The sequence below is a fragment of the Mirounga leonina genome, unplaced genomic scaffold, assembly GCF_011800145.1.
Source record: "Mirounga leonina isolate KUSES-001 unplaced genomic scaffold, KU_Mleo_1.0 Mir_99, whole genome shotgun sequence".
NCBI lineage: Eukaryota > Metazoa > Chordata > Mammalia > Carnivora > Phocidae > Mirounga > Mirounga leonina.
The window spans coordinates 4208308-4234586 of record NW_023270971.1 but is presented as its reverse complement, the minus strand read 5'-3'; the positions used below and the strand labels follow the sequence as shown (position 1 = coordinate 4234586).

The 26279-nt window shown below is 41.6% G+C and overlaps 1 protein-coding gene across 1 annotated transcript in view; it reads left to right on the top strand.

The window, feature by feature from the left end:
• Window positions 1-25997, top strand: part of LOC118006735 (endothelial cell-specific molecule 1-like) — an 86398-nt gene extending 60401 nt beyond the window's left edge. The window contains exons 2-4 of the mRNA XM_034999495.1: window positions 16864-17612; window positions 20953-21105; window positions 24247-25997. Of these exons, the coding sequence (XP_034855386.1) occupies window positions 17312-17612; window positions 20953-21105; window positions 24247-24344 (552 nt within the window). The 5' untranslated portion in view covers window positions 16864-17311 and the 3' untranslated portion in view covers window positions 24345-25997. The remainder of the gene's footprint in view (window positions 1-16863; window positions 17613-20952; window positions 21106-24246) is intronic.
• Window positions 25998-26279: the final 282 nt, after the last annotated feature.

The following is a 26279-nucleotide window of genomic DNA, read 5'->3' as shown; positions in this document are numbered from 1 at the left end:
CTCTAAAGAGGGACACCTTTATTCTTTTCCTCATCTCCTGGGGACTTTAACTTTTAATTATTTCTTTAAATAGCAACTTGAATTTCTACATGTTCACTAGCTCATTCCTTCAATATTCATCCATCCATCCATCATCCATCCATCTATCCCTACATTAATTTTGTATGCAAGCAACAGACCTATCTATTCATGAAAGATATTCACTTGAATATGTTTGATCCTCAGTTTATCATTCCTTTTCCTTTTTTCATAATCAATTTCTTACTATCTTTTGTCATCCTGACAAATTGTTTTCATTTCTCGCTTTACTAGTGAAATACATTTTCAGTGACTCTTGTCATGGCTTTTCTCAGTCCTCATTTTTTTTTTTTTTTTTTTTACTTTTTTGCATCCTTTTACTCTGCTGACCAGCTTTTCCTGGAAGAATCCTTTGTCCCTGACTCCTGATATGCTATATGTATATTCTTCACCCCTTTCGTCACTATTTGTCTCTTTACTGCCACTTCCTCTTCCTGTTCTCCAAATTCTCTCCAGAAGTCTCTCTACTCTCTTCAGCCCAACCTTTCCCAAATTGTGTACCCATAGGTGTGATGATAGCAGTTGTCCTGAAGCAAGAAGCATTCTGTTGTCCAAGAAGTTTCAGGAACAAATAGGCAATTCAATGAAGATAAGTGTAGTTTTGGTCTTCAAGACTTCTTCAAGCCTTTAAATGCTAATATGCATTGTTAATATCCAAGGGGCTCTGTGGAGCTAGAGTATGCTCACTTTCTCAACTTTATTTTACCACAGAACAGTTCTTTTTATAGAACGTGTCCGGACACCTGAATTCCATTCAACTCATGATGGAAAACAGTGAATATCTTCAATTTTCCATCATGACCTCTTTTCATAATATTGCTCCACCAACTATTCTCCTGTAGCCTCTCCTGCTACCTTCCACATGTTGCGCTTCCTAATCATTCTGGGTGGAAGTAACTTTTCCCTCTTCCAAAAGCAAGAGGAAGCCTTAGAAGTCATGTTAACATCTTGCTTGATATTATTATGATATTTATCATATTCAGCCTATTCATCTGAGATTGTTAGCTTCTCGAGAACTGTGTCTGTGCACTTCGCACCAGCAAGGAATGATTTCAGCTGCAAGCAGCAAAAAATCCAACCCAGAGGGACTTAAACAACAAGGAAATTCGCTTTCTCATGTAACAAGAAACTCAGGGGTAGGACACCAGGGTTGATTAATTCAGGGCTCAATGTTACTATCAAGACTCAGGGGTTCATCCTCAGTCCTTGTGTTCACTAACCTCATGACCCCAGGTGTCACATTTGGGTACAAGGTTAGAGGGAACTAAAAATCCACAGCAATTCCTGCAGGTGTATTTTAGGATGCCACACCTTTCCCAGAAGCACATTGGCATCTCTCCCTCCCACATTTTGTTGGACAGAGTAAGATCACGTTCCTTCCTGAAAGCAGTCACTAGCAAGCAGAATGAGGTTTCCCATTTCCCACTGGACTGCCTTGGGTACATCTATGGAGCTGGGGTTTGGATCATCTTTGAGGAGGAATAAACCTGAGCAAAATAGGGATTCTGTTAGCAAGGTGGGAATGGACAGAAGTATATTTATATCTTACTATATATACTTATATACTTACCTCTGCTCCCCACAGAGTAAAATGAACATTCTATGGACTTGCTAAGTGAGCAAAAGGACAGGTAGGTGGTTGTGCCAAACTATGTGTTTCGTCAAGATTTTATAACTTGCTACCTGTCTACTACATTTCCTGACTTTTCAGGAGGAAGACTCAAAATTTACCTGAGAAGGAATATTCATAGGTGAATATTTATAGTTACTAACTCTATATTTGAAATAGTAAAGCCTTTGTCCTCCCTATACTCTTTTATACCAGTAATATCAGGAACCAGGAATATAGTAGAGCCATTTTGAGTAAATGTCTCCAAGGGAATTCACAGTGATAAAATCAAAATAACAAAATAGATTCTAAATTAAGATTTTCATTGTTTTCATCAACAAAATTATAACTTTGGGAAGCTTCTTTTTCTTTTCCCTCATATTCAAGATAGCAACCATATCACACTGTAAGTGATTTGATGCCAACAGTTGAATCAGTCTGTATTTTAATTTAGTATTTCCTCCAGACATTCTTTGAACATGTGTCAACAGGAAAGAACATGTTTCAAAATCCACTTCTAATCATTTCTCCCTTAATAAAGTTTGAATGTTTCTTTTAGTTCTCTCTGTGCTTTCTGAAATTTGCCAAAAAACAAATAAACAAATAAAACAAAATAAAACAAAACAAAAACCCAGAACTATCAGAACTGGTCAAGACCAAATTCCTAAGAAGGTAAAATTGACCATGGGGACACTTTCATCTCTATTCTCAGTATCTTCATTTCTCTTAACAATCCTCATCTGCAAAGATTTATTGTCAGCAAATACCAGCCAACATCTCATAGCTCAAAAATATTTTAAGGTGTTGCCTCTTTATCATGTATTCTCATTTTATTTAATGTTTCTTAAATAATAATAATAAAAACTCTACAGATCTTTAATAATGGGCTGTCAGGTATGGCGGCAGGGATGAAGACGGTTGGGTAGAGAATATTCCTTGTTTTGATCAAGTCACACCACATCGGCATCATCTATTCTGGCTAAGTAATAGGCCGGTTCTAGACATATTTTATTTTTACATATTATTGGGTAATTGATAAGCCAGAAGCCCCTGAGCTGCCAATGCTGAGATGTTTAAAACTGTTACACTAGAAGTGCTAAGGCCCAATGTGTGTAGATTGTGTGGTAGGTGGCCAGAGAAATGTTTTAAAGTTTGGATTTCAATCAGAGAGTACTCTTCTAACTAGAATGAGTTTCAAACCTGTCTCTGAAAAAGCAAAGAAGAAGAAGAGTGAGGGCCCTAGGAACTATGTGCTTCCAGTTCACAGACTGCATTCACACACACAGAGAAGCCATTTCCATGTAACATGTAGCAAGAATATAGGAAGCCGGGCAGTGAGATAGCATGATGATAAGGAAGATGGCCCTTCTCTGAGTGGCACTGGGCTTATGGTACTAACTGCCAGACACCTGTTGTAAGAACAAAGTCTCATGCAGTCAGAAGTCAAAAAATTGTCTTTGTGACTCACTTGATAGGATTGAGGCCAGCAGGTTGCTACACCAGCTGACAGTATTCAAAGAGACCAACTCAGCCAAACCCAAGGATGCTTGGTGTGGGATCTAAATCATGGTGCTCAGTAGTCTAAAAGATGAGGAGGCTTTTAATAATTCATAGTCCAGGGGAGAAAAAAACTCTCCTAGAAGACCTATCAACTTTCCATCCCAGACATCTAGAATAGTCTTGTTTGTTCTTTAGGCTTTTACTTTTGTGAAGGTGTCAAGAGATCCATATAGAGAAGAGACTGGTGACGGGGAAGGTCACATGCATCCAAATGACCAATCCTCTTGGAGAAAAGGGTCAGAAAAAATTGATAAAAGAAATCCCTTGGTCAAAACCAACATACGGTAAATCTATTATTTTATCTAAAAAAAATAGTTTTCTGGGGAAAATCTCTTCCTTCTCAAGTTTTAAAGTACTAGTAATTACCATTGGCAAAAACTGGCCTCCTGAACTATATTTTTAACTGATTAAATAAAAGATTACTGTTCCAATGGGAAAACAAGGAATAAAAGCAGTAGGCAGCCAGCATTTTGCCAAATGCATCAGAACGAAGCCAAGACTTTATGATATTTTAGCAGTGAAGGCTTAGTCCCTGATGACATTCATTTTCTAGATGGCAAATCAAGTCCTGGACACAGAACAAGATCAACATGGAACATACATAGAAGAATCATCTGAATATGGACAATGCAAGTAGAAGACAAGGGACAATTCAGACGAGTCTACAACAGGGATTAGTGTTTTCTCCAATTCATTAGTAAACACAAAGTTTATACCTGAAGTCTTACCAGTGATACTATTTAGTTGAGATACATGTATATGTTTATATATGTGATTTTCCAGGTAACTGTTTAGTAAACTTGACATAATTGGACTTAATCATTATCAACAGATCCTTTTAGAGTCCGAAGTCCTGAGTTAAAAAAATAGCCCATGTACAGTTACTTACCCACCTGAATCAGAAGTCATAATTCTAGTGCCCGTAATGTACCTCTTTCAGGATGTTGTTTCCTGAACAAAGCATATATATGTCTGCTCGGACCACAAGTGTGAAAATCACAGGATATTATTGCTGAAAGATACAGTTTCAATCAGATCTTGGCAGGAAACAGAATCTGACTCAGGCCGCTCAAATGAAGAGACTTTAATTAAGGAACTACTCACAAGAGGTGTGGGCAAGGCAAAGGGACTTGAGCGCCCAGGGACATGAAACAACAGGGAGCCACTGCTACTCCTGATAGCCCAGGAGAGCTCAGCTGTGGAGGAGGGTGCCCAACAGGAGCCGTGAGCATGGAAAGACTCAGCCCCTGCCATAAACATAGGCTAGAGCAGGGAAGGAGTAGGGAAGAAATGCCAAAACTCTCTCTCCTCCTCTGATCCCCATTGGTATCCAACCCAAGCTGGAAGGCAAGGGAGCCTAGGTGATGTAGCCCATGGAGGGCATGGAGCATGGCAGGAAAGGGCAAAGACTGGATTTAGGGTGGGTGGGACAAACGGTGGGAAAGTACCTTAGAAATCTGTCCTTTGAGCTCAGATGGTCCATAGACAGGTCCTTGGTGGGCAGAGTGGGTAGCAGGTATGTGACTATATGAAGCAGCTTATACCTGGTAGAGGTAAGAGTTCACTTGTTAAAGGTGAGTCTGGCCTCTCCATGGATACCTGGATTCCCCAGTGCCTAGAGCAGTTAGTCCTGGTCAGCCTGTGATCATGCCAGAAGAGGGGCTGATGCTTCTCTAACCACCAGTGCTCAGAGGGATATTCTGTAGCTGGCTTATGGCATCTCGGTCCTCAGCCAGGCAAGACCAGTCTCTCTGTAAGCATGAGTGCTGAGCTGGTGGAATAGGGCTGGAGTTGAGTACTGACATGTCATGTTAGTCTTGTGTGCAGTTTCTGATGACACCAGGTAAGAAGCTGGCGTTCCGTCATCGTGCAGCCCAAAGTATAGCTCTGTTTGGCTTCTGGTGCACTGCTCTAGGATTGGCCATGGGGAAAGTGGTCTCATCTCTCCTGTGAACTCTGCTCTGGCAGATCGAGGGCAGGTGTACTGCTTCGCCAGTTGCCCTTGTTTACAAGAACCCCAGGCAGGAACCAACAGGGGAGTGTGGGTGGGAGCAAGGCTCCCACAGCCAACATGGAGAGTCCCCTTGCTCCCTGGTCCTTTGGCCAAAATCTTTTTTAATCAACTGCATGTCCACTCATGAAGCCAAGATGACTGTGCAAAACTCATCTACATTGCTTCACAGAGTGAGGTGATCAGTGGGATGAATACCGAACGTTGTGATCCAGCATGTATGATGTTACTCTGCCACCTGCCCTGTGGCTGGTGGGCAGACAGCATAATGGGACAAAGAATTAAACAGGAAAAGCAAAATACATGCGCCCTTTGAAAACAGTTACATAAGTGTCCTTGAATAAATAAGTAACATTTATTTGTGGTGCCTTGCAAGTTGCTCAATGCCATCCCCATTTATTTTTGATTGCTTGACACGCTACTAAGTTATGTCTTTAATCTCTTCATCAGGAGTAAGGTTTTGACTTCCATACATTTTGAGGTGGGAAAAATGTTGCTTTTTATTATTCCCCTGAAGCCCACTTTGTCAGGGATCCAAGGGGCTATAGCAACTAAATCTCCTGTTAACTCTTCCTCTCAACTCAATCCTTGAAAATTAGCTGGAACAGATTAGAGTGAGCCCTCCGAAAGTCGTCTTTTGGTTTGAGAGGGGCAGGGAGCTGGAAGGCTCATCTGTTCTTTGATCCTCTGTGACTTCTCTGATCCTGGGAGTCGGTATGACTCATCTCATGCAAGGTCTTGTTGTTCTGCTCACTTGGAAACTTCAGACTGTTATAAATAAGGCCCACTCCTGGCCGCCTTGAACTTCAGCCTTGCAGCTGGATTCTGCAGGCCCCAGAGCCCCCAAAACCCTGGACCAGTGCTGAGGGCTCTTTCCACATGTGCAAGACCATGCCTACAAAAATAAACTATTTTAACGGTTTGGGGCTAAACTGACTTTTTATTGTATAAATTAAGCTTCATCCATACCTGCCCCCCGCCATAAGTAAATGGCGTCCGCGGGGTTAGTGGGTGGTGACACAGCTGGAGCTTCTGTCACCTCCTGGGGACCTTCTCTCTCCCCTCTTTTTCCATTAGGTGCATCCACTTGGGTGCTCTGAGACCAGGAATCACAGGGTCATGGGGAGCCATGGCAGGAGGAGGCATCTGGTGGAGGCCCAGCCCAACCCCACGTTGTTATTAACACATTTGAGTGCTCACCGCTTGCCAGGAGCTGGGCCCCGTGCGTCAGTTCAACCCTTTGAAGTCCGAATTCTCGTGTGTTTCTGCACCTGGGGAAATCAAGGCTTACCAACGTAAATGCTGTGCTCAGTTTGTAGTATTAATAAGTTGTATACCCAGGATTGGAACTCAAGTGACCTGACCCCCCAAATCAGCCATTCTTAGCCACTGCTCTATATGGTGAGGTCAATTTGTTGCTTCCACCCTCCTTTCCTTTCTGACAGAGGAGCTAGGGGTCACAGAGAGTAGTGGGCTTGGTGCTGGGCAGAAAGGAAAGCAATCCGATTACATCACGTGTGAGTGATGTAATGCTGGCAATGCCTCCACCATTTTAATTTTAATTTTAGAAGAGGGTGACATGAGGACACACTCCTAAAGCATGTGCAGCGCAGGAGGATGCTGGGGGTGGGGAGGGGCATCCCCTTCACTATCACTTGAGGAGCTGGGGTTCATGAGGCTGTCTCTGGTTTGCTTATTTCTTCTCAGAGGCTATGCCATATCTTGTCCCCCTCAGATGTGCAGGACCTGAGGCAAGCACTGTGAAGACCAGGACAATAAACATAAAATGATTTCTGCTCATAGGAACCAGATGGTCCCCTGGACGTAAAAGACAGTGCTAGAAGGTGTAGAAATGCCTAGATGGGTGGGAATCAACGAGGAGATCAGTGAAGGCATCACACAGTGCCTGGCATCTCAGCCTCAAGGGGCGAAGTCTTTCGATGGATGGAGAAAGGAAAGTAAGTGGGTGGATGGAGGGGCAGGCCCAGGCTACACTGGTCATTGACTGTGGACACATTTGCCTACAATCTGGTCGTTTTTGTTTTCTATGAAGAGCACATTTAGTCACTTACTAACCTATAAATACTAATGTTGTATTACTACTATCGGGCAAGATTTTAAAAAACTGAAAAGTTTAAAAAATGTATTTAGTTAAAAAATAAATTAAGTAAAATTCCAAGGTATCACATGTTTCTTAACTCTGGTTTCTTTAGCAGTTGAGTCAGCAACTTACCCTGAACCACTTCTTCAGTCAGACTTTTTCCTGACTCTAAGCTCAGAGTTCTGGTGTATTTAGGGCTCGAGAGGCTTTTGGGGTCGACATTTATTGCTCTGACCTGCTTCTCCTCTTTTCAGATACTAAAGGTCTTTGATTACATGTCCATGCTAATTGCCCTAGCAGTGGGACTATATGTGGGGGAAAGCATTACTTTGCATTTTGAAGACTCGGACTCTCCTAATTGAATGTCAAGTGCTCTGATGATGTCTCTTGCCCCTCGGAGGAGAAGCATGTCTTCCTGCAGCAGGTTTGTGTAGCTCTGCAACTGCAAGTACACAATTTTGAAGGCTCACCACGTAGGACTGTTCAACAGAGTGGGTGCCTTACCGTTTTTTGCTTGTATGGGGTGTGTGTGTGTGTGTGTGTGTGTGTGTTTCAGCCAGTTAGGAAGAGGTTATCGCAGCAAGCGTGCCATACTTGTTATCTCCTTTTCAAACAGCTTTGCTAAGTGGCTTCCTCACAAGTCCCTTCCAAAGTGCCTGCCAACTATTCTCTGGGATGATCAGATACCCTACAAATCTTGTTTTCAGTATAAACTCTTGTTTGGATGTGGGGTGCTTGGAAGGTGATCATTCATGGCCTTATTTGAAGTTCCATTATTTTAAGTTCATAATGAAGGCATTAATACTAAAAAGTTAGCACGGGTCAGTGCTCATCAAATTATCTATTATAATAAGTGCTGATCCCTTATAAAGCAGCCTTGTGAACTAGACCACATAAAGGTTAAAATTGTGATTTGCCATCTTGAGAACTCTTTGAATACAGAAAACCAAAATTATGTTGGATTCCTTTCATTCTTGGAGACACTGTTTGGTGTTTCATTCAATGAGTACTTCCTAGATATATTTATAAAGGAGCCAGGCTCAGCATGTTGTCTGGAAGTGGTGGTGTATACATGGGCTCATGATCTGCTGTTAGAAATGTAAGCTGGGTGTGTGTGCACGTGGGTGTGTGGGTGTGCACTTTGGAACTGAAAGTGGTCACATATATCTCATATATGGGCACATATATATACAAATGTGTAAATATAGACATATATGTACACACACACACACATATTGATGGCACATATATCTTACCCTAAAATACCTCTAGTTTGACCAAGTTAGGATGATGTTTATCAGGTCTTTGATTCCATCACATAAAGTTGTAATGGATTAAAGGTTGGTAAAAACATTTGCTAAGCAAACTGTTGATGGTGGGTCAACAAAAATAAAAGGAGGTCTATTTGGACAACAATTGTATTTCATTGAATCTAAGATGTTATCAGTATAATATATGCCATGAAGTGAAAAAAATTCTTCAAATTAAACTCTGGCATAAAGCTTCTATAGGTCTTGAATTTTATTTATACTTTAAAGAAATTTTTATTATTGAAGTTTAGTGTTTGACTTATTGAAAGCACTCTTTTAGGTTTATGTGGACATAGATTTCTATCATTTAGAACTTTTGAACATTCATAGGAAGAAAAATATAAATTCAATAAATTAGTTAAAATAGTTTTAAATGACTTCAAATTCATATCTGGTCCTTCTGAATCACATGTCAATATCACATCTTTTTCACAGAGTACAGGCCCTGGGCCATTAAGATCATCAGTAATGCAGCATGTTTTAAAAACTAACCCCACTACTGTCTGAGATTCTCTTCCAAGTAACTGGCACGTCATCCTGCAAGTTTTGGTGTGTACGTGTAAGCAATGACTTCCATCACGATGGCCAAATTCCAACTCGTTACCATGTGACGATGCATATCTTAGAATCAGGGAAGTATGCTAAAAAACCTTTGAAGTGTATCCTATAGTTAAAAATTCTAGGGCAACCCCTCAAAGATAGGCTTTGTCTATCTGAAATCTCCAGAGTAAAGATAAGTACTAATTCTGCCAACATGTGACTGGGAGAAATCAGTAGTCTGGAGGTTTCTCAAATTTTTGAGTGTGTCAGAATCAAGTGTCTTGTAAAAAATGTTGATTCCTTCGTCCATCCCCAACCCACCAAACTGGAATCCATGGTTGTGTCATTTTGACATCAGGACACTGACACAGGTGGTCTGGGCAACTCTGCTTTTTTTTTTGAGAGAGAGAGAGAGAGAGCATGCACATGCAGGGGATGGGGGTGATGGAGGGAGAGGGAGGGAATCTTTTTTTTTTTTTTAATGTTTTATTTATTTATTCATGAGAATCAGAGAGAGAGAGAGAGAGGCAGAGGCAGAGGGAGAAGCAGGCTTCCCGCGGAGCAGGGAGCCCGATGTGGGACTTGATCCAGGACCCTGGGATCATGACCTGAGCCGAAGGCAGATGCTTAACCATCTGAGCCACCCAGGCGCCCCGAGGGAGGGAATCTTAAGCAGGCTCACACACAGGACAAAGCCCGACTCAGGGCTTGATCTCATGACCCTGAGATCATGACCTGAGCTGAAATCAAGAGCCAGCCACCTCACTGACTGAACCACCCAGGCGCCCCAGGGCAAGTGTGCTTTGATGCACGCTGCCCTGAGCCCTGTCCGAGACACCCTTGGTATGCATTAAGCTCTCAGACTGTAGGCTTGGAGACTTTGTGACTTTGTGGCAGCCAAAAGAAAGCAAGGCACTAAAAAAAAAAAAAGAAAGTCATAATGTGGTCCTTCACTGGGAGGATCCCAGGAAGAAAAGAGGCAAGATATTTTGACACCAGATTAGAAAGTGAGTCAGAAACTGCCCATTCTTTATAAAATTATAAATACGGGGTTTGGAAGTTACCCTTCTTGTTTATCTTCTTCTGGTGCTTACCTTGAACTTTTTTTTTAAAACGTTCAGTTATTTTATTCAACCCACGTATCATGTAAAGACTAAGGCTTCTTCATCACTAGACAAACTCTGATGATGAGTCTGGTGAGGGTGGTCCTGATTAATATTTTATTACACCATAAAAGGGGTCAGCTTAAGGTTAGGCCAAGGAAGTGCCATGTTACTAGAGAAGCAAAGCAGCAGAATCATTTCCTATGATTCGTGTATTAATCAGAAACCCCAGCCTTTCCAATATTCCTAATGGAAGTTCCAAATGTCTTAACAATAACTTCTAATGTGACTTTTTAAACCTAAGTTCTCTTATGTCAATAGTTCTAACGTCTAAATGACTTCCAACGCCTAACTAATTCTTTAGTCATTTAGGAAACTGGTGATTAAAAAAAAAAAAAAAAAAAAAAAAACGCAGAACAAAACAAAACAAAAGCCTCTTTTGGCCCACAAGAACAATTTATGAGCTTCTGGTCATGACATACCAGGTTGGGGCAAAGAAGGCTGTAAGGGAGAGGAAGTGGGGTCTTCCTTAGGGGAATGTGGATGCCTGGCCCTCATTCTGTGAATAAAGTGAAAGAAAAAGTTATGCCATCTTGCAGAAGGTGAGGGGAATGGAGGAACAGGTGAGACCTGAGATTAGATCGCCACAGGCTCATTTCCTTTCATGGTATATAATTTGTCTTCTAGAGCAAGTCTTACCGTTTTACGCTTGTGTGGTAGTTTAGAGTGGACAGCCTGTTTTCACACCTACCTTACCCTGTGATCTTCCCAATGTCTCTTTGAGACAGGGACAGTAAATCCTTTAGATTTTACTGAGACGAATGACTTCACATTACTCAGGAAAGCTGGCTGGTGTCTCACACAGGACCAATGGTGGAACTGAGACTCAAACTCGGGTCTTCTGGTTCTAAGTGGTGCTATTTTTGCCACTCATACTGTCTTTGGTCTTGTATCAGGGCGGCACCCGGTGCTTCTGGATGTGGCTTTATATTTGGAGGTGTAAGGACACGCTATGACTAGAATCTCTTGCAGATGAATTCATAGATTCAGAGCCCTGATTTGAGAAAGAGCTAGCTGTTAGAAAAACATGCCTGACTCCACATTAAGACCCGCCAGAATCGGGGGTGGAGAGAAGTGGGCAGATAGGTAGTAAGAGCTCCTCACATGTTCCCATGTCTAAACTTTCTCTCTTAAAAAATTCCTGCAAAAGTGAATGCAAAGGTGAAGTTTCTAGATTTGGTCAAGGTTAAAAAACAACCGGGTCCATGCCTGCTTCCTCAGAGGACTCCACGGGATCCAGAGCGCCAGATATGGTGGTAAAGCTCTCTGAGGGGTGCCCGGAGATCCAGGTTTTCAGCAGACATGGTGGGTGTCCTGTTTTTATCTTCTTAAACTGGCCCACACTCACTATTCTTACAGAGCTATTTGCTATAAGCAACTGCGACTGCCTCCCAGCTGCCTGGAGCCTCGACCTGCTGATTAAGATACATCAGAGAGCCCCATGCTGGCAAGAACATGTGCACTTCACTTTACTTTTCTGGGCAGGTGTAGTTTGGGTTTTTTTTATTTTTTTTTTTATTTTTAAGTAAGCTCTGCGCCCAACGTGAGGCTTGAACTCATGACCCTGAGACCAAGAGTTGCATGCTCTACCAACTGAGCCAGCCAGGCACCCCTGAGCAGATGTAGTTTTTAAAAATTGCCTGTAACATCCAATCCCTGTTTACTATTAAAGTTGTCTTTATTAGAAATGAAAACTTAGAGAACTGGAAAGATATTTCTTTGGGGATAATATTTGCTCCAAGACCTAAGATTATTTTTAAAGAATGAAGCAAATCTTTAGAAATTTAGATTCTTGATAATAATAGTGACGATGACCCTTTTGGTCTTCTTAACTCATTACTGAGGTAGAGAGGAGAGAAGAGGGGCCTAAGGTGTGCATCATGTGACTTGCCTAGGATGACAGAGCTTTGTAGCGGCAGTGCTGTTTCTAGAATTCCTGCAAGTTGTTCCCAGGGCAGGAGACTCTGGGAGGAGTCCCCAGAGCCTGTGACAGCTGACCTGTCCCTTCTTTAAAAGTCAGTTTGGCAGATGTTTCATCAGGGTCCATCGGCAATGAGGAGCTCCTATGAACTTCTTCTTGGGGTGGGTGTGGTGCTGCCAGAACCAAGGCTGGAAGGTCAAGGGGACAAAGTTGGTCAGTTGTGCAAGAGCTGACATGATGGGACTCTGCTCAGACCCCATTCCATCCCCAGCTGCTTCTGCTCTCTCTGGAAACGTCTACCTCATTCCCCAAAAGAAGCACTCAGTTCGCAGCTCAGTTCAGTCTGTTCAAGAACCAGGGCCTCACTTCGCTTCCCCTGGGAAACACATTGGTGCACATTTTAACTTACTACGCTCTGAAAATGATTCTGGGAGACAACTTGGTCACGTTTACATGTTTACTAAGTACTGAGCTCTTGTTATGTGCTAGACCTTTCCCTAGGCACATGCAAAATTGCCATCAGCTGGTGTCAAAGCAGAAAGACTTCAGGTGGTACCCAAAACAAAAACTGAACTAAACACAGTCTCATGCATCTAAATTTCTCCACTTGCCCCTTGGAAATGTTTGCCTTCAAGGCTGCCTTCATAATTCAATTTAAATTAAACCTATCTGGGGGTACCTGGCTGGCTCAGTCAGTAGAGCATGGGATGCTTGATCTCAGGGTTGTGAGTTCGAGCCTCATGTTGGATATAGAGATTACTTTTTAAAAAATAACAATTAAAACTAAAAAAAAACCACAAACCTATCTGGTAAAGAGGTTTGGAAGGAAGGCACAGTAAACATGGGACAATTTGACTTGACCATGAGGGTTTGGAATCCTTTCAGAGCCTTTCCCACTTTGCCTATCCAGAAGAAAATGCTGGGTATTTGGTTACAAGCAATCAGAATGTGCAAAATTAAACACAAATTGCCAGAGCACATTACCTAGGCTTATTTTCCTTCTCGGTATAATACCAAGTTTAAGGGAAAAAAGTCACGATGGCAATTTAAATGAAAAAGGTGTACTGGGTTGAATAGTTATTCAGTTTTATTGTTTCTCCGGCTCCCATTGCAGAAAGCCACACGCTTTGGATCCCAAGATGATATGGTTTGACCCACTATAACTTGAACTGGTGTTTTCAGAGTTGTGAAAAGCTTATGTGCTTCCCTTTGGCCTTTCTTACTCCTTGGTTTGACACCTGATACACAGGCAGAGCGAGGTTAGAGATTTGCCAGCCGCAGGACAAAGGAAAGCCAACCAAGGTGGGCCTCATGCCCTCATCACCAACCGCTTTGCTTTCACCTTAATTTCTTTTGTTGCAGATTCCAGCTGTAGATTTTTTGTTTCCTCATGTTCCGATTTCCTAACCCTGTGTGGCCATTGCTAACTTCCCTCATAAGAGTGGTTGAGCTGGATTCCTGGTTGGGAAAGATAGAAATAAATAGATATAAATCCCATAGGGATCGTGCTGGGACAAAGAGTTTTTGCTGGGTCTTGGAAGGAATGGAACGTTCCCCAAAAATGAGTCGTTGGGAACTACATGTTGAGAGAGTTCCACCACTTATGACCTCTGTTGAGCATATTTCCTCCACTCCTCTGGGCATGTGTTTTGGCTTACTATTATGGTGGATTTGGTACCCTCAAATTACATCTTCTCTCCATTTACTTGTCCTTTACTAAAAGTATTATCGATTTTTAGAAATGTAGACGATGGTTGTCCATGAGCTCCTCTTCTCCTTCTTGCCTCACCACTTATGATATTGATCTGCAAGGCCTTTATTGTTTCTTCCTTAAACTCCTATAAAAGATCAGAAGGTTCTTATGCTTTTATTATTTCTCTTTATTCACTGCCAACCTTATGATGACAATCTTTTAAAAATGCAGAATAGCCATCATTTAGTGAATGCATACTATGAGAGACACTTTCCATCCCTTCTTATCAATCCTCACAATGGCCTTATGAAGAGGGCGTTAATCCCACTGTACACAATGACAAAATGGAGGTTTAGAGATGTTAAACTAAGTTTCTTTTTTTTTTTTTAAGATTTTATTTATTTATTTGACAGAGAGAGACACAGCGAGAGAGGGAACACAAGCAGGGGGAGTGGGAGAGGGAGAAGCAGGCTTCCCGCTGAGCAGGGAGTCTGATGCGGGGCTCGATCCCAGGACCCTGGGAACATGACCTGAGCCGAAGGCAGACGCTTAACGACTGGGCCACCCAGGCACCACATAAGTTTCTGAGCCTCTTAGGTAGGAAGTCGTGGAGTAGCAATTCGAATCCAGCACTGACAGAATCCAAAATTTATAGCAAGACCAACGTGTTGTACAGACTGGATCCTGCCCATATGAAATAAGGGTGCATATAATGGTTTATAATTTGAATGAAATACTGGCCAACATTTAAAAATTTGGGTATTACATTTGAAAGTCTGGATTCCACCTTCTCTTAAAAAAAAAAAAAAAAATAGAAGATTGGGCCCACTGGGCTCATATTCCTCCAAGCGGTAGCCAGCCACTCCTAAGGAGGGCCACTTCCCTTAGTGGAGGCACGTGTTCTAAGGTGAATAGCTCCATTCATTCCCACCTCCATCTGGTTTATCTTATCACTTTACCCACCTGGGCCACCAGATTGGTACCTGTATATGTTTGATTTTGCAATCCTTATTCCAGTCTCCAGGAACAATCTGTTTCAGGACTTGAGTCCTGGCTTCCCCATCTGCTAACTTTGTGTCCTTGGACAAGTTACTTAACCCTTCAAGTCCTCAGATTTCTCACCTCTACAGTGGGGATAAGAATAGTACCTACCTTTTGAGGCTGTTTGGAAAGTTGCATAAGGTAATCCATATAAAGTGCTCTGCATGGTGTCTGGCACACAGTGAGATTTCTATAATAGTTAGGTATTACTGTTAACCATTATTCCAGTTAACCACTCCTTCCTCAGAAAGTGGTGTTCAGTAGCCTTTTCCAAGGTCAACCTAAATTGTAAAGTAAGCCATCAGAACCATTAGCCATGGAAACACTGCTGTGTTGTAATAGGCAACAGAGTGTGTGGTTTTGACATTAGACTGACTTGGCTCAAGTTCCATCCCTGACATTATGGGGACCTGAGCTAATTATTTAAACTCGTTCTGACTCAGTTTCCTCATTCATAAAATAGGCATGATAATAGTACCTACTTTGTGAGATTGTGGTGAAGAGCAAGTGAATTAATGCATGTGAAATGTTTCCGAATGGTGATTGGCACATAATGTGCACTCAACGGATGATACCCCCTACTGAAAACAATAAATCAGAGCGTGCATTTGCTAAGCATGTGTTTGCTTCTGGGGAGATGCAGATAGACTATTTTGAATTGGATTGCATGGAAAATTGGGTAAATTGGAAGCTAAGACTCTTGCCTTCATTTCCTGCCCCCTCGATTCCCTGCATTCCAGATTCTGTTCCTTCCATCTTCCTAAAATTGCGTTTTTGAAGGCTCATCAAGTCCCGCCAAAGGCCTCAGCCTCATCTTCTAGTGGGGGTAAGAATTTCAGAGATCAACTAGCCTAACACTGTCAATTCTCAGAAGAGGACGTTGAGGCTGAGAGAAGTCCTGTGGCTTGTCCATAGCTCATTTGTGACAGACCAAGAGTTATCCATCAACTTCATTGCTTGAGTAGTTGCTAGATGACAGTGGGTTTACGTTGATTTTGATTTGATAAGTCAGGGGTGGGACTGGGGACCCTACACGCAGCTGGTGTAGGAGCTCTGCTCTCTCCTCTTTCACCTTGTTCTTTCTGCCCCATGATCCTTGCTCTGTGAGGCGCTGGTCCAGCTGATACTGTAAGAGGACTGCTCTGTCTTCCCCAGTGGGACCTAGGCCCCATGACCCTCCATAGCTTGAAGACCCTTTTCCCGATGGGTAATGTTTTCCCTTCCCTGTGACTTGCCTCTCTGGGCCATGTTCCGATTTCCCTGCTGGCTCACTTGTTTCCTTGGGCTGGCTGCCTTGTTTGGCGGTTTTTAGTGAGGGCTCTGATAGATGCCAGGAGTGAGGGGAAGAGCTCCGAATGGGCTCAGTCATTGGACAGGCAGACCCGGTGATGGATGAGCCCTCTCCCCAGGGAGTTTTGGATCAGAAGAAGTCCAACTGATAAGTTTTTCCAGAACTGAGTAACCCAGAAACAGTGCCAGCAGCTTCTTACCTCTTTTGTGGCTTTCGTATTGATTTTAAAGAAAATTCTCAGTTCCACGTCTATCTAGAAATACAGCTCCATCCACGATAAACTTAGATACATGTGCTATGAATTGTTTTAGAGATAACATTTGAGGGGAGGGGTGGGAGGAAGGAAGAGAGGGGTCCTTAAAAAATCCCTTTCAAAATATTTTCTTTCTTCTAAGTATTGAAAAGGCACAATATAACCCTTTCTTCTTCCAAATGATCTCATAGCTATTTATTGAGGGGAAATACCAAATGTTTATTTATTTTGTTTAAAGGAGCTTCTTTCGTCCTGATGATTCACGTGGATATCATTTTCCTCCCCACTACAGAGGCTCTGAGACAAAGCCACAGCCCAAGTGATATGCCTGTGTCAGACCAATTCCTGTCCTGAAGGAGGGTATGCAACCTTCTTTATTCCCCCTTCACAGACGTCCTTGAGCCCTTGAGACGGATGTGAGCGAGTTTCTCAGTGCTCATGCAAAACAACCATCTAAACATAACAGATGACATCAGCTTGGGCTTTTCAATTCCTGGATGGCAGCGGCGTGTTAATCCAGCCTTCATCCTGGATTTCATAAACTAAAACAAGAGAGCCTGGCAAGAGGACAGCGCTGCTGCTGGGTTGAGGAAATTGATGACGGGGAAGCATGCGGGCAACCCAGTGTATAAAACTCATAAACGTGTAGGCAGAGGCTCAGCTACCACTTTGGACAGCTGCTTCCCGCCAGCAAAGACCACGCCGCCCGCGGGAAGCCGAGCCAGAGCCCTCGGGGAAACATGAAGAGCCTCTTGCTGCTGGCCACGCTCCTGGTCCCTGCGCACCTGGCGGTCGCCTGGAGCGCCAAGTATGCGGTGGACTGCCCCGAGCGCTGCGACAGCGCCCAGTGCAAAAGCAGCCTGCGCTGCAAGCGGACAGTGCTGGACGACTGCGGCTGCTGCCGGGTGTGCGCCGCGGGGCTGGGCGAGACCTGCTACCGCACCGTGTCGGCCATGGACGGCGTCAAGTGCGGCCCGGGGCTCAGGTGTCAGTTTTACAGTGAGGAGGATGACTTTGGTGACGAGTTCGGTATCTGCAAAGGTAAAGGGTGACCCCTTGCTTCTCCCCCCCGCCACCCGAGGGGGTGGGGGTGGAAGCACACTGAGGGCTTTTAGCCAGCGTGGGAGGTGCGGAGGCTTTGCTGCGAAGGACAAGAGGGAAAATGCAGGTGGCTTAGGGACAAGGCCCCGCACAGGTGTTGTCACCGGGAGAGGGAGAGAGAAGGAGAACTCTGCAAAACAGCAGCTGAAGCCAGTGTGCAGGAAAGCACAGAAAGCAGTACTGCATTTCACTCCTTATGTGTAGGAGATTTAAGAAAAAAGTTGCAATGAAAAATTGTGGGACCTCCCTTTCTGGAAAACTTTAGGAACTTGACAGGTAATCTGTTTGGATGGTTTAGGTGCTCTCTCTTCTACAACACAGTGATTACAGCGGTCTGCACTAGATAACCTCTAGGGGTGTCTAGCCCCGGGCTTAGTGATTCTTTGATCTTGAAAGGGTCCACGGGTTGGAGGGCATCTCTCAAGATCAAATATTTCTGATGAACACTAATGCACTTTGTGAAATAGGGTGGGCTTAAACCATCTAACAGAATGACTCACATTCTTGAAAGAGGGTACCTTGAAGTATAAAACAAACCCCATTCCACTTTATAAAGGTGTTTGGTCAACTAGAAAAATAGCAGTAAGACAAGTAAGAATAACACTAAAGAAAAATAAAAATTGGAAGTCTGTAAAGAATGAGAGTTTACAGACTTAAAGAAAAATGTCAGTAGTTTGAAATCATAGCTAAACAATGTAGTTGCACAGTTGTAGAATTTATTTCAGACTTAGTGACTGTAGTTTAAAATGTTTAGAATCAAAAGAAAGGTGATTTAAAGATACTCTATAAATGGATACCTCATGATCTCATCATTAAAAGCTATTATCAAGATGAAATACATATGCTCTAGCCCCATTCATCAGTTTTGTAATAAAAAGAAGCTTTTAGAATGATTAAAGGGACTGGGAAATTTATTTCTTATATTTTCTTTCTTATTTCATTCTTATCTTCTATGTATTTAATACAGTTGTATGCTTTTAGGAATGATAATCAGCCACCACTGAGACAGCCTCATTAATTCACCTACCTTTTAGACAAATATTTTATAAATTAATTTACCTTTTAATCTACAACGTATACTAAAGATTAGGAAATAAATGCTTGGACTATTAGGAGAATCTTATTTTTTGCTCAGTTTATTTTTGTTTATAACCAATGAAAGGTAGAATATTGAGGAACCTTTTTTTGGTGAACATTCACAAACATTTAAGCTGACTAGGATCTATATTTTCTGTAAATTACAGGATTTCACATAAGGAAATTAGGGAGGAAGTGGTTAATACAATCATACTTATGATATAGCAAGTATACGCAGTGGATTGCTTTTTCTCTTGGCATAAAAATCGCCTCTGTAAATGTGATTGTAAATGCACTGTCATATATGGGTAAAGAAACATTCCAAGGCATCTGGGATCTTTAGCAGTTCAACATTCTACTGAATGACTGAGGTAGTTGTTAATGGGATAGATTTTTAAAATGTATTTAAAATTGTTCTTTTTGGCACACTTCATATTACAAGCGAGTCTAGCTTCGAACATTTTTCTCTCTGCTGGAAATAGTGACCCTGTGTGAACCTCACCATCTCTACACAGAGACATTGAATTTTGCTGTAGGCAAACTCCCTCCTTCAGCTTTTTCACAGAGCACTCATAGGAAAACTGTATACTTTAGCTGCACATCCAGATGTTTTCTAAATATTCAGATGTTTGGCATTACGCTGCCGAGTTAACAGCCAGCCAACACGTATTTACGGAACACCTGCTATCCACCCAGTGCTATTCAATACACTGGGGGTTGCAGTAGAAGTGTAACTAAGAACTTGGCTCAAGTTTTAGTTTTCAGTATCACTAGACACACAGTCAAATCCCAACCCTGTGCGCTTTTCTGCAAGAGGCTTTTTAGGATCCTTTTTAAGGACGGTCTTTCCCAGCGAGAGGCTAATGTTTAAAACCAGGCTCTGGGGCGCCTGGGTGGCTCAGTCGTTAGGCGTCTGCCTTCGGCTCAGGTCATGGTCCCAGGGTCCTGGGATCAAGCTCCCGTCGTCGGGCTCCCTGCTCCACGGGAAGCCTGCTTCTCTCTCTCCCACTCCCCCTGCTTGTGTTCCCTCTCTCGCTGTGTCTCTCTCTGTCAAATAAATAAATAAAATCTTTAAAAACAATTACAAAAAATAAAACCAGATGCCTCTGTAATCTGAAGAGTAATGGTAAGAAGAATCCTAAATCTCTTCCAAAAAATAAATTTCATTAACATCTACCTTGATCATTCTGTGGAATATTAGATTGCCAAGGGCTCAGCTGCTTCACTGCTTGTTTCTTTCCCCATGTGTGATTGTACACTTATGAGAATATTCTCATGCCAAGAGAATAAATATTCTGCATCTATTTGCTTGGTTGGTAAAGACTGGGTCATCAAAAAAAAAAAAAAAAAAGACTGGGTCATCAATGGAGATGCTGTTTATGTCATAAAGACCTTGCATTTGTAATAAATGGGTTTGTCCTCTTCTCAGTATTGCATGTTTTAGTCTAAGCATGAACACACTGAAGCTCTAAACGCTTCCAGATTTGCGGAGGTATACAGGTAAATTCTCAGCTCTCTTGTTCTTCTTAGCGTGTTGCATGTCAGATTTGCAGAAGGTCTTACTAGTAAATCCTCCTGACATCCGGGGAGTTAGGTAAATTGTGCTGCCATTTCAATAGCGAAGGTAGTTGATCAGAGCTGGAGCGGACTGAGGATGGATCACTTCATGGAGAGCAGGCATGACACCCTTCTCAGCCCCTGGCTAGTGTGGATGAAGCCCTTTCCTATACATTTAAAATAGTACATTGTTTGTGAACACAGTGGATTCAAAGGCAGCATCACATCCTTTAAGCTCTTTGAGAAGCTGATGCATGTGTCTGTTCAATTGCCCACCTCACTGAGCTGTCACAGGAGCCGTCTAAGGAAACTATGAGAACCTACCTGTCTATTGGTATCTAAGCAGAAAGGGAACAGAATTAAGGCTGGTCAAAGATGTTGGTTATGTGTAGCTGCCTTCAACTAACTTCACGGCAGGCCACGACAGCGGAGGTGTCCAGGATCTGGTCTTACTGTGCGATTTCACATGTGTGACTGAAAGTTTCAACTTCCAAAGCTTGGGGTTTTTTAAGAACTGGATTTTTATCTGACAGTCAAGATTCGTGAGGCTTGTTCAGAATCTGGAGGCTTTGTGCACAGGGGCTGTGAGACCGGGGGCTTGTGCCCAAGGAGCGGCTCCCTCTCTAAACCTTCCCTTTGTCCTCAGACTGCCCCTACGGCACCTTCGGGATGGAATGCCGGGAGACCTGCACCTGTCAGTCGGGCATATGTGACAGAGTGACTGGCAAGTGTCTGAAATTTCCCTTCTTCCAATATTCAGTAGCCAAGTCTTCCAACAGGAGATTTGTTTCTCACACAGGTAAGAATTGATTTCAGTGTAAACACTGGAAAAATAACCTCATTTTCAATTTGAATAACTTAAGAGATATAGATGAACAAGAATAAAGCATTGGTTCGAGTGATTTTGTTCTTTATTTTACTCAGGGGAAAGGGGTGGTGGTTGAGTTTGGGTTGCTGTTGCTTTTTTTTTTTTTAAGATCTCAGTAATAATTTGGGAGATTATACATTTTTCCATAAAGTTCACCCAGTTTTATGGAGAATAAATATGATTGATTACCAAAACACCTGTAATAAGAAAATAACCAAGATATACAAAGTTCTTCAAATTCTTCAGTGATCTGTTTTATACACATACTAGACTAAGCTACTTCTCTCTCAAGTTCATGTAGAAAAAATACACTCAGAAATTTATCGGATAAGGCTTAAGAGCCAAGATAGAAAATATAGAACATTTCTTCTTCTTTTTTTTTAACAAAATGGGAGTACTTAAATGGAATATTTCCAAACATGCATTTTTATGGATTTTGGAGAGGATAAGAGATAGTAACTGTGATTGAAATTTGGGAATTATCTCTAAGCCTTTGAATGAAACTGTAGTAATAGTCACATGATGCTTGTTCACGCATGTGTATTTCGTATCCAGGTTGTTAAAATGTGAGAAATACAACATATAAGAGAGTGTTATGGACATATTTGGTTATCTTGTGGAATAAATGACCAGTATAGTAAAGCTTCACTAAATTGAAAGTAGCTCATTTAAAACAACATGTAGCCATAGAAACCGCTAATATCAACAAACTGTCCAGTCCCCCCACCTTAGATATAAATAGTTGACAATCCAAGTCCATTTTATTTAGTTTGTGTTTCTGGGTTTTTGCTCTTCGAGTTAACTAAGATTTGAAATATTTGGCAAATGTACTTATTACCCAGCTTTACCTCCTTCTTACACATGGATACAATTAAGTACTTTAAGAGGAAGAGGAAATACTGTACTTTTAAGTGAATTTTTATGTTGAAGTGTGGCTATGCTCTTAAACAGTAATTTAAAATGAACCTCCCCCCCTTTTAAAGCTATTAGGTAAATATCTTTGTGAATATTTGATCTGGAAATTGAGATCATCATTAATATTTTAAGTACTTTTGACTTGTCCTATAGTCCTTGAAAAGCGACATGGAAACAGATTGAGTTTTAAGTCCTAAAAAAAAAAATTCGTAGTGAGGTGAAATTTACATAACATAAAATTAGCCATTTTGAAGTGAACAGCGCAGTGGTAGTTAGTACATTAACAAAGCTGCATAGCTGCCATTTCAGTCCAGTTCTAGAACATTCTCACCGGCTCAAAATAAAACCCTACTATCCATTAAGCAGTTGCCCCCATTCTTCATAACCCACCCCGCAGCCCCTGGTAACCATCAATCTACTTTCTGAGACCTACACATTTTTGGAATGTTTTGATTACTTCAGTACAAGTTTGAAACCTATTGTCTTAGTACAGGTAGCTGTCTCAAACACTTGCATCTTCTTTTGTCTTATTTTGCTTTCTTAAAACTGCGGGCTACAGAGCACCTTGAAGAGCCACTTTTGTATTCCTCTTCATTCGTTTATGGTTGCACATAAGCCTTTCCCACCGAGAGAGAATTGAATCCCTTGTGAATCTGGTGTTTGGGATGAACGTTCGGGAGGCCATAAGAGCTCCTTTGGAATAATCCTCAGGAAGGGAACGCCCATCCCTCCCACTGCATACCCAGCCACACGTCCTCTTCTTCACTGGACTTTTGTGCCGTCTCTTTCCCTTGAGCCTGTCACCCTCTGTCATTTGCATGCAGATTTTGCAGATATCTTGACTACTATATAGATGCCTTGGACACAGATATTTTGCTGGCTGGAAGTTACATTAGGGGTTACACAAAAAAAATATTTCTATACCCAAATTAGGTATCAAGATTCTTAGTAGAAATTGATGGGGAAAGCATTTTCTGACCTAAGGTGTTTGCTTTCATTAACTAAAGGGGAGCAAAAGATGATTACTAGTGTAATGTTGGTAAACCTTAGTCCGGTTCAGGCTGGAGAGCAGAATGTCCTAAAGGCCTCTGAGAGGCTGTGCAGGAACTCCTCTGCTCAGTGGTGCCCTGTCTCTGCTGGACTTGCCAGGGCGCATGTGCTACTGTTATAGGAGGGGGCTTGGGGCTCAGTCCTGCAATGGATTTCACATCTATTTACAAAGCCTTTGTTAGTGATTCCAAGGTTCATCCGCACAGGGACTTCTTGAGGTCCCTTCCATACCTTGATTACACGAGCTTATCTTCTTTAGTTTTCTTCCTATTGGCTACTATATTCTTGGCAAGTGGGCTTCCTGTCTTCCTGTTTCCCTTTGTTGTTGTTGTTGTTGTTGTTGTTATTGTGAGATTTCCAATTTTCTAGGCCTGGGAATTTGCAAGTGACTTTTTTTAAGGGGGGTGGGGACAGTAAGATCTGGACTATTTGATTACTTTGCGCACATTCATCCGCCAGGCTGCACTAACCATACAGCATTCCATATTAGGACATGCACTGTTGACGCAAACATACCTCACTGCTCTTAGAAGCAGACAAATTTCACTTTGGAAAATTCTAAATATTATAAACTTTTATGCAGAATAAGAGCTATCCTTATAAAAGTTCTGTCCTTTGATCTGCCATCTGCTTTCTGGAGCCACACAATAAGCTAATTCCTCTTCCATACCAGATAGTATGAAAATCTTACTTAGAGATCTATTTTTACATTTGCTTATTCCATAAGTATTTATTAGTCACCTGCTATGTTCCAGGTACTGTAGTAGCAGTGAACAAAACAAAGCCCCTGCCTTTTTGGAGCTGATATTCTAGTGGTGGAGTGAGATAATAAACACATACACACACACACACACACACACAAAGACAAATGCATGTATAAGATAATGTCCAGTGATGATAGGTATATGAAGAGAAATCATTCAGGGGGTGCTGACGTGGATGGGAGGTGCCGATCGACAGAGAATGGGTGAATACAGTGAGCACAGACTCTTTGAATCTATTAAAGATTTTATTGTACATCCCTTGTCATATAAAAGTAAGATAAAACTGTTCTTCATCTTAGAGTTATAAACATCTGGACATGATTTGTATTCCTTCTAATTTCAGAGCATGACATGGCATCTGGAGACGGCAATTCTGTGAGAGAAGAACTTGTAAAAGAGAATGCCCGCTCTCCTGTAATGAAATGGTTAAATCCTCGCTGATCCTGGGTGGGATTTCTGAGAGAAGACTCTTATTTTAATGATCATTCAACACACAGCCAACATTTTAGGAACTGTCTAGATTATAGCATATGGACATGTGATATTGGGAGGCCAAGTGTGTGGGTCCGGAAAAAAACAAGTAGGCTACTAACAATCCATAAAATGCATATGACTGAACACTCTTAGATATTTGTTAAGTATTTGAATGCATATAGATTTGTTAAATATGTGTTTATAGTAATACTGAAGAACTGAAAAAGCAATTTAGATAATCTTAATGTGGATGCAGATCAGCCAAAGAGAGAACTAGCCAAAGCTGAAGACCAGAGTGAGTCCACACGTCCGTGACTCGGATGTACATTGACGTTGGGATACAGGATGGAGGGAGAGTTAGGAGTGAGAGAAGGTGGGGGCAGGGTGGGGAAGTATGACGTTTAGGTCTTCCTTGTGGTAGCATCAATAGAATTTAGTTGTGCTTTTTATTTACTTGGGAAAAGTCAAAACAAAACAATCCCTGAAGGAAGTGGGATGTTTCAAGCTTGTGGGAGGTTGAGTAGCGGCCTTGAACCGAGGCAGGTTTCAAAGGGCTGCTACTCGTCATGCCCAGGTTACCTTATCTGAAGGATGATTCTGGGACAGAGGGCAAACGTACACTCTCATAAATGGTTTTAAAGAATGCCACCCCAGACTGAGAGAGCTAGGAAGTATTTTGTCCACTTGGAGGAGGTGTGAAGGTAAATATTTATATAATTTTGTAAACAATTATGTTAGTATCAGTCATCCTCCATACCCATACTTATCACCTTGAGAAGATGAACAAAATACTGTTTGTTAAAATGGGTAGAATAAAAGTGTAACTCTATAAGGTTTCCAAACACCTGAGGCATGGTAAATTTATTATTAATAATTATAGCAATATTAATAATAATAAGCATAAGAAAAAACTAGAAAAAAATTAGTCATTACGGATTTATAAAGTGTCAGAAAATGAGCAACAGAAGAAATTTATTTAAAAGTAAGTGCAGTGACTTAGATGAGTTTCAGATTTAAAGTAGAAAATACTTTTTTAGGAGGTTTGGAAAAGAGTCAATTTTCAGTAGGAAACGTCAACTTTAAAATATTGTTCATTTTCTTATTTTTCTTTCCTTTAAAGTTGGTTGATAAGTGGAATTATGAGTACACTTGGGAGGACCTTAGCACAAACAGGACTGTTGTACTAGATTTTGTTAGGAAATATTTGCAGAAGTATTTTATTTGGAGCGAAGATTATTTAAGAATTATTTCACTATTTACCTATATTTTATTCTCAAAGTTTGCCAACAGAGTTGTGAATGTGTGTGGGGGAGGGTCTTTGAATGTAAGCTGAATAAGCTGTCAGGATATGTTTTAAAAGGCAAAGTTTATGATTGTTCAATTAAAAAAATAAGACCGCTGCTTCGAGTCCGTTCATGACTTTGTTAAATCATTAAGTTATTCAAAAGATTCATCCAATGAACAAGAACTCTTGTATGCATATTAAAGGCAGGCTTCTCAACTGACTTTGCTGCCACAGGTAAGCATTTTCTGTTAAAACATGAGGCTAGAATATTTATTTCTTTGCCTCACATTTTTGGTCTCCTCATGCCTTACAGCTTCCAGAAAAGTAGTTTCCTATATATTAACCCATTCTATAGAGGCAAAAACAAAAGAACCCTTCTGTTCCTGTTGGAAGGTGCTTACGCTTTACAAGACATAGGCAAAGACAAACTCTTCGGTGCCTATAAAATAAGAGAGTAGCATTCAGTTTCACAGCTTGACAGCATCAAATCCAAGAACAGGATGGGTTCATTCAGCCTTGTGATGGGCAGATTAGGAAAACATTTACATGAACTGACACAATGCTAAAAAAAAATTGTATTAGTAAAAACTTCAATTTGCCTGATTTAATCTTTTTCC